Source organism: Equus asinus, chromosome 22 (assembly GCF_041296235.1).
Source record: "Equus asinus isolate D_3611 breed Donkey chromosome 22, EquAss-T2T_v2, whole genome shotgun sequence".
Classification (NCBI taxonomy): domain Eukaryota; kingdom Metazoa; phylum Chordata; class Mammalia; order Perissodactyla; family Equidae; genus Equus; species Equus asinus.
In genome coordinates, this window is record NC_091811.1 from 27,307,019 (window position 1) to 27,320,759 (window position 13,741).

At 35.3% G+C, this 13,741-nt stretch overlaps 1 protein-coding gene across 19 annotated transcripts in view; it reads right to left on the bottom strand.

The window, feature by feature from the left end:
* Positions 1–13,741, bottom strand: part of EPS8 (EGFR pathway substrate 8, signaling adaptor) — a 171,334-nt gene that overhangs the window by 58,021 nt on the left and 99,572 nt on the right. For 18 of the 19 annotated variants that reach the window (XM_044775173.2, XM_070495099.1, XM_044775176.2 and 15 more), the window contains 2 exons: positions 5,667–5,746; positions 3,702–3,778 (listed from right to left, as the gene is read on the bottom strand). The exons of the other annotated variant lie outside the window; for it this stretch is intronic. In XM_044775173.2, coding sequence (XP_044631108.1) covers positions 3,702–3,778; positions 5,667–5,725 — 136 coding nt within the window. In that variant the 5' untranslated portion in view covers positions 5,726–5,746. The remainder of the gene's footprint in view (positions 1–3,701; positions 3,779–5,666; positions 5,747–13,741) is intronic. 19 annotated transcript variants of the gene reach the window in all.

Genomic DNA, 13,741 nt, shown 5'->3' on the forward strand with positions numbered 1-13,741 from the left:
GTCAAAGTATCACTGTGATGAAACGTATAAGATCATTTGGAGGTAAAATATTAAATTTGAGGGCCTTGATTAATGTGAGGCCCCAGGACAAATAGAGACTCTCCTATACCCTTCCCCACTGCCAGGAGAGACTCATTACTTCTATTTGCTCATGTAAACTTACCACAGTATTATTTTCATTTCTATTTCATAGATGAGAAAACTGGGACCAATCGGATAAATCATTTGCTCAAAATGGCAGCCTTTTGGTATAAGTGCCATGATTCAGCTGCAGATCGCTTGGCCTCCAAAATCCATGCTGCCTCTCTGAACATGTTACTAAAACAATCCAGGTGGCACATTATGATGTCGGACCTGGAAAGTGTTCTCATGAAAAAGACAAGCTGCTTGCAACTCTTGATACAGTATCTAGTCTGAGGTTGGTGTATAAAAAACAGCAGCCATATTGTAAAACACATGTTCCAGTGCACTAAACAGTGTCCTCATCTCCCAAAGAAGTTCATGTACCACCCGTGAAGGCAAATTAATTCCTGAAAGATTTATACAATTGGTTAAATGATTGTGAAAAGACAAATTATAAAGAAAATGCATACCTTGTGACAAAATAAACTACATTACAAATCTCTCTTTTACCAACTTTCTAGTTACAAAAAGAAAGATGAAACCATGCAGACGGGGAGGTTAAACACTCCTAATATTAACTAAATATAGTTAGAATTTCAACTAAAATTTGTTTATTACAAAGGTGAGTTCAAAACCTGAATGTATTTTTCCATTGTCATTCATCTATCTATCCATTCACTCCATTGGCATTTACTGAGAGCTTGTTAGAGAGAAGACACTGTGTGTGTGTGTGTGTGTGTGTGTGTGTACAGTGTGTTGGGAGGGAGGAGTGAGTACTAGATAGAAAGAGGAAGGAAACATTATCTGTAACTTCAAGGAACTTAAAACCCTCTTACTTCTAAGCCCAATACATTGCTAGGTCTTCTTTCTTCCTTATAAATGTCTCTCAGATTTGCCCCTTTCTATCCCTCTCCTTAGAGTCTCTCTTTTACCTATACACTGTTCATTTTCATCACACCACCGAAAATTGTCATATTTTCTTACAATCAAGATTTTTAAAGTTATGTGACTTTGACAAATCACTTTACCTTAAAAAGGAAACTCAGCTTACTTTATACGTAAAAAAAGGTAAAATAAAAATTTAGTGCTGAAAAGCTAAAGATTTCCAGTCTTTGGATATATGATTTTATGAAGTTGCTGCTAATACAAAACAAACATTAAAATTTGCAGGTGAGTCCTATTTTTTAATCCCTTGTTCCTTTCTTAGCTCTCTGAAAATAGATTTTTGGATCTATGGCACTTGTAAGATGATGAATACTTTCTTCTTAACAAAAGTCTTAGGGCTATTATTTAGATCTCTGATTCACCCATCTCCATCCATACTCATCAAATCCATCCTCAATACTGCCACTAGAGTGACCCAAGACAACTATGATCTGTTACTCCCCTGATGAAACACTTCAACGGCCAGTCATTTCCTGTAAACAATGTCCAAATTCTTCAGTACGATTCTTCCTAATGTGGTCCAGGTTTATTTTTATAATTTTATTTCCCAATGCATCTTGCACCCTCCATTTAACACCAAACTGCAGTTCATTAATTCATTATCCTCAATCTACAAGTACTTACTGAGCATAAACTGTACATTAGCCACTGTGCGAAGCTTAGGAATCCTCAGGTAAACAAGGCTAATGTGGCCCACCTTCACAGAGCTTACATTCCAGTTTAAAAGGGGTCATACTGCTGTTTATAGCCCTCTCCTTCCACCCAAATGCCTGGAGAACACAACTTACATTTCAGAGTTCAGCTCAAGACTCAACCCTTCTAGGAAATCCCTCCTGACTATCTCCCCCACCCTCATAGAAGTGGCCACCCTCACTGCTCCTTATAAACATTGCCATTCAAGCTTATTTAGCTCTTCATTATAACGATGTGTTTACTAGTCTGCCTCACCAAAATGGTGCATGAGCAACGACTACCTCTTCTTCATCTTTGAAATAAATGAAAGGACATGAAAATAGAGACTGTGAAGATCATGGCCTAGGACACAGAAGCACCTAATAAATATCTCACTAGAAGTGAAAGACTGAAGAAATTAATTTATTTTTCCTGAGGAAGATTAGCCCTGAGCTAACATCTGTGCCAATCTTCCTCCACTTTTTTGTATGTGAGATGTCGGCACAGCACGGCTGATGGGTGATGTAGGGCTGTGCCTGGGATCTGAACCCACAAACCCAGGCCGCCAAGGCAGAGCATGCCGAACTTAACCACTACACCACAGGGTTGGCCCCAAGAAATTAATTATTTTTGCCCAAAAAATTTTCCTTTTGCAGTTTCTTCAAGTCACTCTCCAGACTGCAAGTCCCTTAAAGTCAAGGACTATACATTGCTAGCCCTATTCTGAGCAGGTATTAATCTCAAAATGAGTATTTGTTAAATATATTCTCTAGATCTACAGTTCACAACTACTAGGCCATGGTAAGAATGTCACAATATTTTACTCAAGAAAATTGAAACCAACACTAATCAGATTGACAAGGCCATAAGAAAATGTATCTGTGTAGGGTATAAAATCCATTTTATGAATACATAATTTGAGACTTAAAGTCTAGTCACTGAATATATAGACAGAAAAAGAATCACAAAACCTTAGAATTGTTCATTCTTATCACAGCCAAGACACTGTAGATCTAGATAATGGAAAAAGAAAAGAATTCCAAATTTAGAAAATGTTGGTTCCTTTAGTAGATGATAATGATAATGTCAATAATAATAATAGCAAATATACACAGTGTTTTCTGCTTGTCAGGCACTGTTCTAAGCATTTTACATGTACTAACTCATTTAATTCTCGAATCAACCCTATGAGATACCCCCATTATACAGATAAGCAAAATGAGGTTCAGACAGGTAAAGTAATTTTCCTGAGATCCCTCCGCTAATAAATGATAGAACTGGATTTGAATCCAGGAAGTCCGGTTCCAGACTCTGTTCTTAAACACAATACTATTCTGATTCTCTATTGACGTACAATAACAAAAGACCATGCAGACCCCATAAAAACAAATGCCCTCTTAAATAATGTAGTATATTTCAGGAGTCCTCAATTTCTTTTTAGTAATAACTTCTGTTTTATATTTGAAATTTAAAAAATGTTATTTATCCCTGAGACAATCTAGAGAGGACAGCGGAAGTTAGAGAAAGATCAGGGAGAAAGCTTGCTTATTATTCTGTAGTGCAGAAAGAAACTGTATAAGGGCTGTTCGTCATACTATAACACTACCCAAAGGTACAAGAGCTATTAGGAAGAAGTCCTGTCAAGTGTCAGCCCACAATCAACACGATCAGTCATGAAGATCAACAAATGTATCAAATAGTTAGACGGGAACATCCACCTAAGGCATTGGTGCCATGAAAAGGAGTTCTTTCCATCCATTGTTCTAAATTGTATGACAGCAAGGAGAGGTCATAGCTTTGGTAACTTTGGTAAAAACTTTTTAAAACAATCTTATCTATCTATCACTACTTCATTCCGAAGAATATAAACAAGGCATGGATTCAAACTATGACGTGGTAAATGTAATGTGTCAAAAAGTGATGAGAAATACAATTACACCCCATCAAATAAACAAACATACCATAAAGGGCCTTTGCACTTGGTTTTAAGCTGTGTTCTCTGTCCGTCTGGGGAAAGGCAGCTGATGATCCGTATCCACTGTAATAAAAAATGGTCATTGTGCTGTGTTAAAGTCCAAAGTAAGCAATAAAAATTCAAAACTACAAATAAAAATTCCAACATACCACAATCACCATGTGTTTTAAAAAGAGCATTGAGTTTCTACTAACTGGGTTTGTCAAAATGAGTTCTTGTCAAGAAACAGAACACAAGCCGCACCACCCCAGGGTGGATTGAGGTTGGTGCAAGTCACAGCCTCCTCTCAAATGCCAAGTCAGGATCGTAACCAAGAAGATTCAATGAGGTACAAACTATCCTAGAAGAGTTTAAAGTTTGCTGTACTGAATTGAGTTCTGAGTGGTGATCCGGTTATAGAAAGTTTTCAATGATTCAAGCTATAATGGAATAGACACCATTTCCAGAAATACCTAAAATGCAGTTAACCAAAATAACACTTTATCATTAAATTTGACCAACTACATTCTATTTCTAGCCTCTTGTTACTAATATGTTATGTGAAATAAACATATTACTTGAATTTTTTAAATTTACTCAGTAAACATTTATCAAGCCCTAAAGTCTAGAAGAATAAAGGGGGATGGGAGGGGGGACAGGGTGCTGTTAATAAAATAAGTAAGTAAAATATTTACAATAGAGTGTGATACCTGGGTAAAACTATATAGATATAACATCAAAGATCAAAAGAAGGACTAAATGTTATCAGGATGTCCAAGAAGACTTTACCGTCAAGTCGGCTTTTAAGCAGAATCTAAAACAAAGAAGCTCTACAGACAGGCAGAGAATTAAGTGAGGAGAAGTCATGTGGAAGTGGCTCAAGAACTAGGATGGTGTCTAAGGGAATATGCATCTAAGATGATGCACCTAGATGAGACGAATGGTCCAAGAAGCAGAGAAAGCAAACAGAAGGCTTAAGAATTAAATTTTTATTCTCTAGATATGGTAAATTTTTTACACAGGTAAGTGACATGATCAAAAACCTTTTAAAGAAGATAATCCAGGAACTAATGGCAAGGTGCCAGATAGAAAAGTGCTGCAAAAATTCTAGCAGAAGATAAAGGTCACAGAGCTAAAAGAGAAAGAATAGAAGGAGGGGATAGAAACAAGAGTTCTCTAATAGATGAAATTGTTATAAAGTCGTGATTACATGAATAGCTGTTGTAAGAAAAAAGAAAAATATTGAGGCTATGGCCAAACTTTCTAGCTTGAATAACTGATGGCCAAGATAAAAATGGCACCTGACATATTCTGCTGGTGTCTCTTACTGACCAACGCTAAAGAGATTTGCAATAATCTTTGTAAAGAGAAAAGGTGAAGCGTACATAACTCTTTACAATGTGAGTAACTTGATTCTGAAAAATGATGAGCAAACTATATGCCACAATGGCTAATATAAAATAACAAAAATATTAATCACAATATACAAGGCAATGGCCACTTAACTCAGGGCTGTGATTTCAAGTTATACCTGGAGCCACAGGGATGGTTTTATTTTCCTGGTCTTGTTTTTTTTTTTTTTTGATTTACACAATGGTAAATATCTTGATTGACTGTACTAGATGGCATTTAACTCTCATCAAATGCCAATATTAATATTTTATGAACAAGAATAACAGAATGTTCCACAGAAACTGAAAGCTCTGAAGCGGGGTGTATATTCCACTGTGGAAAGCAATAATACATAAAACACCAGAATGAAATGTCTTCTACTAGATCATTATCATCAGGGTTGATGTTACATAACCATCTTTTTCTCATCAGACACAGTATAGTGTTGCAAAGAAATTATATATTAATGAGAAATGAACTACATAAAGAAATGAAGCTAATGTTTTCATTAAAAATACAAAACAATTAAAACCACCAAATCAAATCCAAAAAAACAACAAATATAAACCTTCCAACTTACTTCATTTGGGATGGATACATTCCGAAACCACCAGGATGATTAGAAATATGACCATTCATTGTGGCTTTCACTCCTAGGTTCTGAAAAAGAAAAGGTATAGAGACCGAGGCAACATAAGTTGACTGGGAGACATCCCAGTTTTAAAAGTTACTCATTCAACCAATGTGTGTCACTGCCCGGGTGACGCTAGAAATACAGAGGATGATCTCCACCCTCAAATTGCTCAGGTACCAGAAGTCCAGATAGACATAGAGATGAAAATCTAATTGGCATTTAACATTAATATACTAAAATTGCAAGCAAATTTAGGCAAGTAAAAGAAAAACCTAAAATATAGTTTTGAATCCTCTAAGTACATCGAGATAATTCTATATTCTGTCCAAACTCATAATCAATTGTCAGTTTTAAGAGATGTTACTTTGTTTATAGTTTCATTGTACGAGTAATACAAGCTCATTAAATTAAAAACCTGAGAAACATAGAAAAGTACAAAATACAGAAAAGCGCAAATGGAAAAAATATTGCCCAGAGCCTTATCAGTTGAAGAGTCATGTAACAGTCCTGTCAGTTTCTTCCAGCCTTTTCTCCTGTATCTAGTTTTCTTTTGTTTTTTCCTTCCTTCGTTTCTTCCTTTCTTCAAAGCACATTTGACAACATCCTATACATACACACTCGGATAACCGTTTTTTCAAGAAGGTATTCATTCACACATTCTTTTTACTTTTCACAAGAAAATAATTGTTAAAATTAACACCAGATATTTAACTTCAGAAACCATTTTTAATCTGTTTCACAAATTGAACAATTTCCTTCAAACAAGATGAATAAGAATAAGCAAAACGTCCTTAATACCAAACCCAATGGCCTTTTCTCTCTTTTTTCTCCTAGACAGCACTGCGACACCTCACTCATTTCTATTCACTCCTGGATATTTGGTTCTCCCTGGGGTCTGCAGCACTAACCTATTTTGGATCATGTCTTATTCTTCTGACTTTCATATACATTGCATTCCTAGATCTTTTCAATAACTGAGAGGTAAGTAGGACATATCCCAGATTTATTATGAGACAGAAGCAAAGCGGGTAGAAGCATCAACAATGACTGAGTGACTCCTATGTGTAAGGTACTAGGATAGATACTGGGATGACCAAGGGAACCAAAACAGACATCATCCCAGCTTTGGGCCAACAGTTAAGTGGGGGGAAAAAAAGGACACAGTGAACAAACATAAAAAAAGTTGTTACTATTAAAAACGGAAAATTCAAGGTGATACGGGGGACGTATAATAAGGGAACTTAATTCAGATTGGGAGGGCGTAGAAAGCCTACATAAAGAAATGATATTCAAGTTCTGGTAACTTCAAATTAATTCTTTCTCCAGATCTCAGTTCAATCACAACGTCCTCAGGGAAGATTTTAGTGACCTCCCTGGAACGATAAAAGCCCATGATCAGATACTCTGAGCACCGTAAGCAATTTTTCAAAGTCCTTACCAGAGTTAAAATTTTTCATGTCTAATTCCTGACTCTTCACTGGACTATAAGCTCCCTGAGGGCAGAGACTTTTATCTGATGACTGCTGTTCCTCAAGCAGTAAGACTAGTACCAGGCATAGAATAGGTGTTCATTACACATTTATTCAAAAAAAGAAAGAAGGAAGGGATGTCCATGTCCCACTCTTCAAAGAGTTTATTGTATTCTTAAGGAGACAAAACTAATCCATAGGAAACACACAGTAAATAAGTCCCAATGTGTGTGGCTTTATTCTAAATCCACTAGAGGTTCCGAGAAGGGAAAAGCCATGCCAAATGCCACAAGTGTTGGAAGGGCTGGGACTTGACCTACTTCTTAAAGAATGGTTAGAATTATAAAGGTCCTCAAAACACTCAAGTTTACTTCAAACTTTCCTGATAGTCTTGACCATATTTATTTACAGCTTAGAAGCAATTTTTTTTATTGCAGTAACACTGGTTTATAACATTATATAAATTTCAGATGTATATCGTTATACATTTCTCACTCTGTGTAGATTACATCATGTTCACCACCCAAAGACTAATTACAATCCAAGAAGCAAATTTCTAAATTAAGGAACAAAGAAATAACAACCCCCCGGCCTAGGTAAGTACTGCATTTATAAAATTATATTACATTTATCCTACATCATTGTATTCTGTTTTTATTGTTGTTGTTTGTTTTCCTTCTTCAATTGGTATATAAGTAAACTAATTCTCTGGGGAAAAAGAAAACCCTGATTCATAGTGCTTACTGATTTCCATGGTATAAATATACCTAGCATGGCCCATTTCAAGCTATCAATGGTTAAATAGCAGCTTACAAAATTTCTAAACTTATTTCAAAATTGGCTCTCATAAGCCTACAGGATCCAGATAGAGCACACTACTGTTACATTCTAGAATTTGGGGCCAGGACAGACGCCTGGAATAACAGTGTGAATCTAGAGCTAATGGTTAGGACACAGGCATTCCCAGTTAGAAGCCTGAACTCTAACACTATTTCTGGCACTAACTAGCCTACATAAGCCAATTAAGGCTCTGTCTTAATTTTCTCATCAGTAAAGTAGAGATAATTCTTGGTCTTCCTGGCTGACAGGGCCAGCAAAAGATCAAATGAGACAGATGTGCCAGTTTCCTCCAAAGTTTAAAAAAAAAAATACTCTTTCAAAACAAGCTGGTTCGCTTAGTATATAAATTAAACCCCCAGGGTTTGTACTGATTTTGATCTAGTTTGCATTTTAAAACCAGAGCAGCTGGTTTTAATGAAAAGTGATGGCCACAGTCTCTCTCTTTTTCATGTTTAATTCTTCCTGACAGTCAAATAAATAAAAGGTTTGTGTTTTGTTTTAAAATAGTGATCTGTCAGAATAAGAGAACATTAGAAAAGGGAATAGAAAATGTCAAATTGCTAAACTGAATTTTAAATATAGAAACTTTTCTCATTTGGCAGTCCTAGTGCCACTTGTCACAGATGCTCATATAGCAATATGGAGGTTTTCAAATATTTAAATATAGCAGTTACACTGCACACTTTGCAAATGAAACAACTACAAATGTTTCTTTGTTTTCCTTTAGGCTTTTAAAAGACATACCCAATTTATACCTATATAGATCATATATATAATTTAGAGGAACTATCAACTCTTACTGAAAAATTAAGTGGTTTCATTTTTATTGACTGTTGAATAAAACAACTTAAATACTAAGGAGACAAAGTTTTCCTTCATTACTTTAAGTTTAAGGACTCACAAATTCAGCTAACTCTGCTAAATTAACTACTTAATTCTACTTAAAATTATATACTAATACCATTGTAATAGTCTCCAACAGATTTGAAATAAAAGCATCAATTTCCTTATGAAAATACTTTTTTATAAGTCTTAGTTACTGTTATTTTCTTATTTTTGATAGAAAATAACTTTCTTTAGCAATTACAAGGACAAACATGGTAAATTTAAGATCTAAATTAAGCACTCTGAAAATGTTAAACACTGAAATTTTCAAAGGAAAGTAAAGAGACTGTATGAAAATCACTGTAAATAGAAATAAATGATTCCATAATAAGGCTAAACCAGGAAGCTAAATTTGTATTAGAAAGTTTTAAGATCCAAAATGTAAATAAATAAATAAAAATTTAGATTCCCATTTCCTTTCTTTACACTTGCTTGCATATGATATCAATTTTCAAACTGATGAATGCGTATGTAGTCATTATTCAATGTTGGAATACCACTTACCCAATCTGGCTATCACACAACCAGTAGCTCTCTGTATATGGAGCTATCCTTGAAATGACTTGTTCTCTCAAAACATATCATAGACTTTTTTGGTTTATTTAAGTTTTTGCTTGTTTGTTTGTCTGTTTGGGTTTGACAGAGTATCTGAAAGTATCTATACTCCGATTTCAATTTAATTTAATTCATGTCTCTCAGTCTAACTTATAACCAAGATGAAGGGAATGATTATTATCCTTATTTAGGGTTTTAACTAAAAGACCACTGCAATTCAATTTTTACCAATACTTGGTGACACTGTCTACCAGTGATTGTGCTTAAAACATAAGAAGACAAAGAATCTGCTTTAAACCTTCTGAATCATCACCTACTCTGTCTCTTGCAGTGTCTTCTAGAGCAACCACTTTTCAATATGTCTTGCCAGTAGTGTCTGTAGAGATGTCACCATCTATTTCTCTATGTCATTTGGTCTAATATTTAGCAATAAAGAACTTCTGTGTGTGAATAAACTTGGAAAACTAATAAGAACATTAAACTGTTATAATAATAGCAATAATAATGATGATAACAGTGGCAAACACTTGTGATGGTATCACAACAATTTCTAGGCCATATGAAAGCACAGTATTTTCTCAGGGCCAATATCAAGTAGGAAGAGTAATTTTGTGCCTTTAAATCATGTTGTAATTACTTAAAATAATTATCTTGATTCTTCTTTTTTTTATAACAGAAAATTCTTAGACTATTCATAAATTAGGACACAACATGGGGGAAAGTCTATGTTCAATTCAGAATGTTGTTGGTTTCACAACTAGCTGAAGAAAAATATTTATTACTAAAATTTAGTAAGCCACTAAAAAGAAACACCTTAGCACTAATTAAATATTGAATATTGTGATAGATTTCACAGGAAGGTCTAATACAGAGAAAAACCATATATTCCCTATTACCACTATTTGAATATTTCTCTCTAATTCTTATTACTATGATAACATCATCAGTGTACATACACTGCTTGGATATCAGACATGAGAAATGACAAATAGTTCAAAACATTATTAATACTGCACTGATTTGGGAAAATATGCTAATTCAAAAAAAAAACAACTGCTATTTATTGACCATTTACCCTATACCAAGTATTGTGCTAAATGTTTCCTATCCATTATCTTATTTAATCTTCACATTAATTTTTGAAGGAAGTACTGTTTTCTATTCTCATTCTATAGATAAAGAAACTGAGCTAAAGAGCCTAGGTGCTATTTGAGTGTTATTTTGAAACTTTTAAAAATCATCTAGCGCCATGAATGGCTGAACAGTAATGTCCTATCTGTTTCTTATATCAGATATAATCATAGCCAGAGAACAAAAACGGGAAAAGAAAACAACACTCAATGAGCCCCCACTCCATGACATTTTACAAACCTCCCCTCCTTCCATCCTTAGAACACCCTCTGGAGGAAGTTACCAGCTCTATTTTGTAGGGGAGATGACAGCCTCAAATAAGTTAAGTCATTTGCCTAAGGGGTGACACAAGAAGTTAGAATTAGAACCAGGATTTAAATGCTGATCTGGTGACATATCTAATTTTCTTTCCAATAAGTTACACTGGTAGTTTGGCCATTGTATACACTCCAAAAGTTTTCAGTTCTTTTCACTTTATTTCAATGATATTCTTTATTTTAGCCAAAAATTTTTTCTTACGATAAGGTACTAAAAAATGCTAGTTTGGGGAAGGGAAGAAGATTTGCTTTATGGAAAGGGAGATTACAATGACAATAGTGCCACTTTTTTGTGGAACGGCTTTACTGCTTTATAAACATGCTGTTCACTGAAGAATGTGAAAAAAAAAATGTTACCAGGTCTAGAAACACCATACATTAAAAACTACCTTTAATTATAATATTGAAAATGCATTAGTTAATCTGAATCTGGCTTTGAGTAATATCAATTTTTCACTGGTTAAATATCTAAATATTTATTTGTGTTACTTGTGTTACTTTCTAGGGTAAATTTTTTTCTCACAGTTGAGACAGTTTCTAAATATGAAAGTGGGTCTTTTGACTGTTTCCTCGCCATGTAAATGGCATGTGATACCCATAAATTGACCTGAATCATTTGCATTTCTTCCATTATAACTAAATATACATTAAAGGAGGGAAGGAAGAAAGTGAGCCTCCAATTTAGCTGGAATCTTCCAAGAAAAATAAAAACATGGTAGGAAAGAGAAATTTAGGGAGAGAAGAAATTGTCTCAACCTCTCCATCACCAGGCCCCCTATCCCACAGAACCCTGGGGTCAGGTGTGGGGAGACATGGTGGTTGCATCAGATCTTGAACTATTTCTCAGCAAGATTTCTATTAAATTTCACAAGTGATATGAGGAATTTTAACTGAAATCTGCATATATTTATGTACAAGTTTTCCTTCTTACATGTACCTTGCCTATATAGGCTTGAACAAACTGTTTATCAAAATGTGTATCTCCCCGATTGTATTATTTCCATGATTAACAGTGGACTCACAGATAGCCTTATATAATGATTGCTACAACAAACTGACTTTTAACAGGGTGAAAAGTTTTTATCAGTGGCAGTTTTGGGTTTGAAAGCACCCTGTGATATAACTGATCAGCTAATGCAGCTTTAGATGCCTCCTCACCACTGCCACCTCCCTTAAAGAGACCACCACTTACTCCATCACATGCCGTTGAGGTCTGATTAAAACTGCCGCTAACTTCTGGGTTTTTTGAATTTTTTGTAATAGACTTTATTATTCTTTAATCACTTTAGATTTATAGAAAAGTTGTAAAGATAGTACGGAAAGTTCTTGTGTATTCCACACCCTGCTTCCTGCTTGTTAACATCTTACATTAGCATGGCATATTTGTCACCATTAATGAACCAATATCAATATTTTATTATTAACTAAAGTCAATATATTATTCAGAGTTCCTTAGTTTTTTTACCTAATGTTTGTTTCTGTTCCAGGATCCTACCCACAATATCACTATATTTAGTCCTCATGTCTCACTAGGCTCCTCTACTCTGTAACCATTTCTCAGACTCTCCTTGCCTTTGATGACTGTATGAGTTTCCAAGGGCTGCTGTAACAAATTACAGGAATCCTTCCTTGTCTCTTCTAGCTTCGAATTATTGCTGGTAATCTTTGGCTTTCCGTGGCTTGCAGATGCATCACTCTAATCTCTGCTTCTGTCTTCATATAGCTTGCCCTACATGTCTATCTATGTTCAAATATCCTTCTTCTTACAAGGACACCAGTCAGTGGATTAGGGGCCACTCCAAGCTAGTATGACCTCATCTTAACTTGACCCATCTGCAAAGACACTATCTAAATGAGGTCAAATTCATAGGTAAGGCGGGGGGTCGGGGGGTAGGATGTGAACATATATTTTGGGGGGACATAATTCAACCCACAACAATGACCCTGGCAGTTTTTTGGGGAGTACTGTATTTTGATATTCTGTAGCATATCTCTCAACTGGAGTTTGTCTGATGTTTTTCTCATAATTAGACTGGAGTTATAGGTTTTTGGAGGGGAAGACCACAGAGATATGTGCCATTTCCATCACATCATATCAAGAGTATGTCCTGTTAGCATGACTTATCACTGTTTATGCTAACCTTGGTCACTGACTGAGGTAGTGTTTGTCAGGTTTTTCCACTATAAAGTGACTTCCCTCACCGCCACCATACGGGCCTCTTTGGAAGGAAGTCATTGTATGCAGCCCATGCTTAAGAGGTGGAGAGTTTATGCTCCACTTCCTTGAGGAGGGAGCACGTGCATAAATTATTTGGAATTCTTCTGTATGGGCAATTGGTATATTCTCCACCGTTTATTTATTTATTTATTCTGTGCTTTTTTGTTTTTTTTAATGAACTGATCAGATGGAAAAACAAAAAAGAAGGACTCAGATTCATCACATAGAAACTCCTGATTATCCTTCCCCTGTAAAACTCCTACTTCAGGTAGTTCAGACAAGATCTGAGTTAAGCTTCAACTCTGTGCTGGGTACAGAATAGTGCTAAAAAAAAAAAAAAGAAAGAAAGGAGAGAGAGAAAGAAAGTGAAATCAGGGCATGAGAGAGATCCCAGGTCTTAACAAAAAACCTTGGCTAAAACCACCAAAAGATGATCAGAATTTTAAAAAGTAAACATTTTCTAAGAAGTTCAAATCTCCCCAAAAGCAAAAAGTTGCTGAGTACGGATTCTCAGAAGAGGTAGAAGAACATTCACTGTGGGCATTTTCTCCCAGGATGAGAATAAAAGGACAACTTTTTCCACTAATTCAGTTCTCAACTGAACAG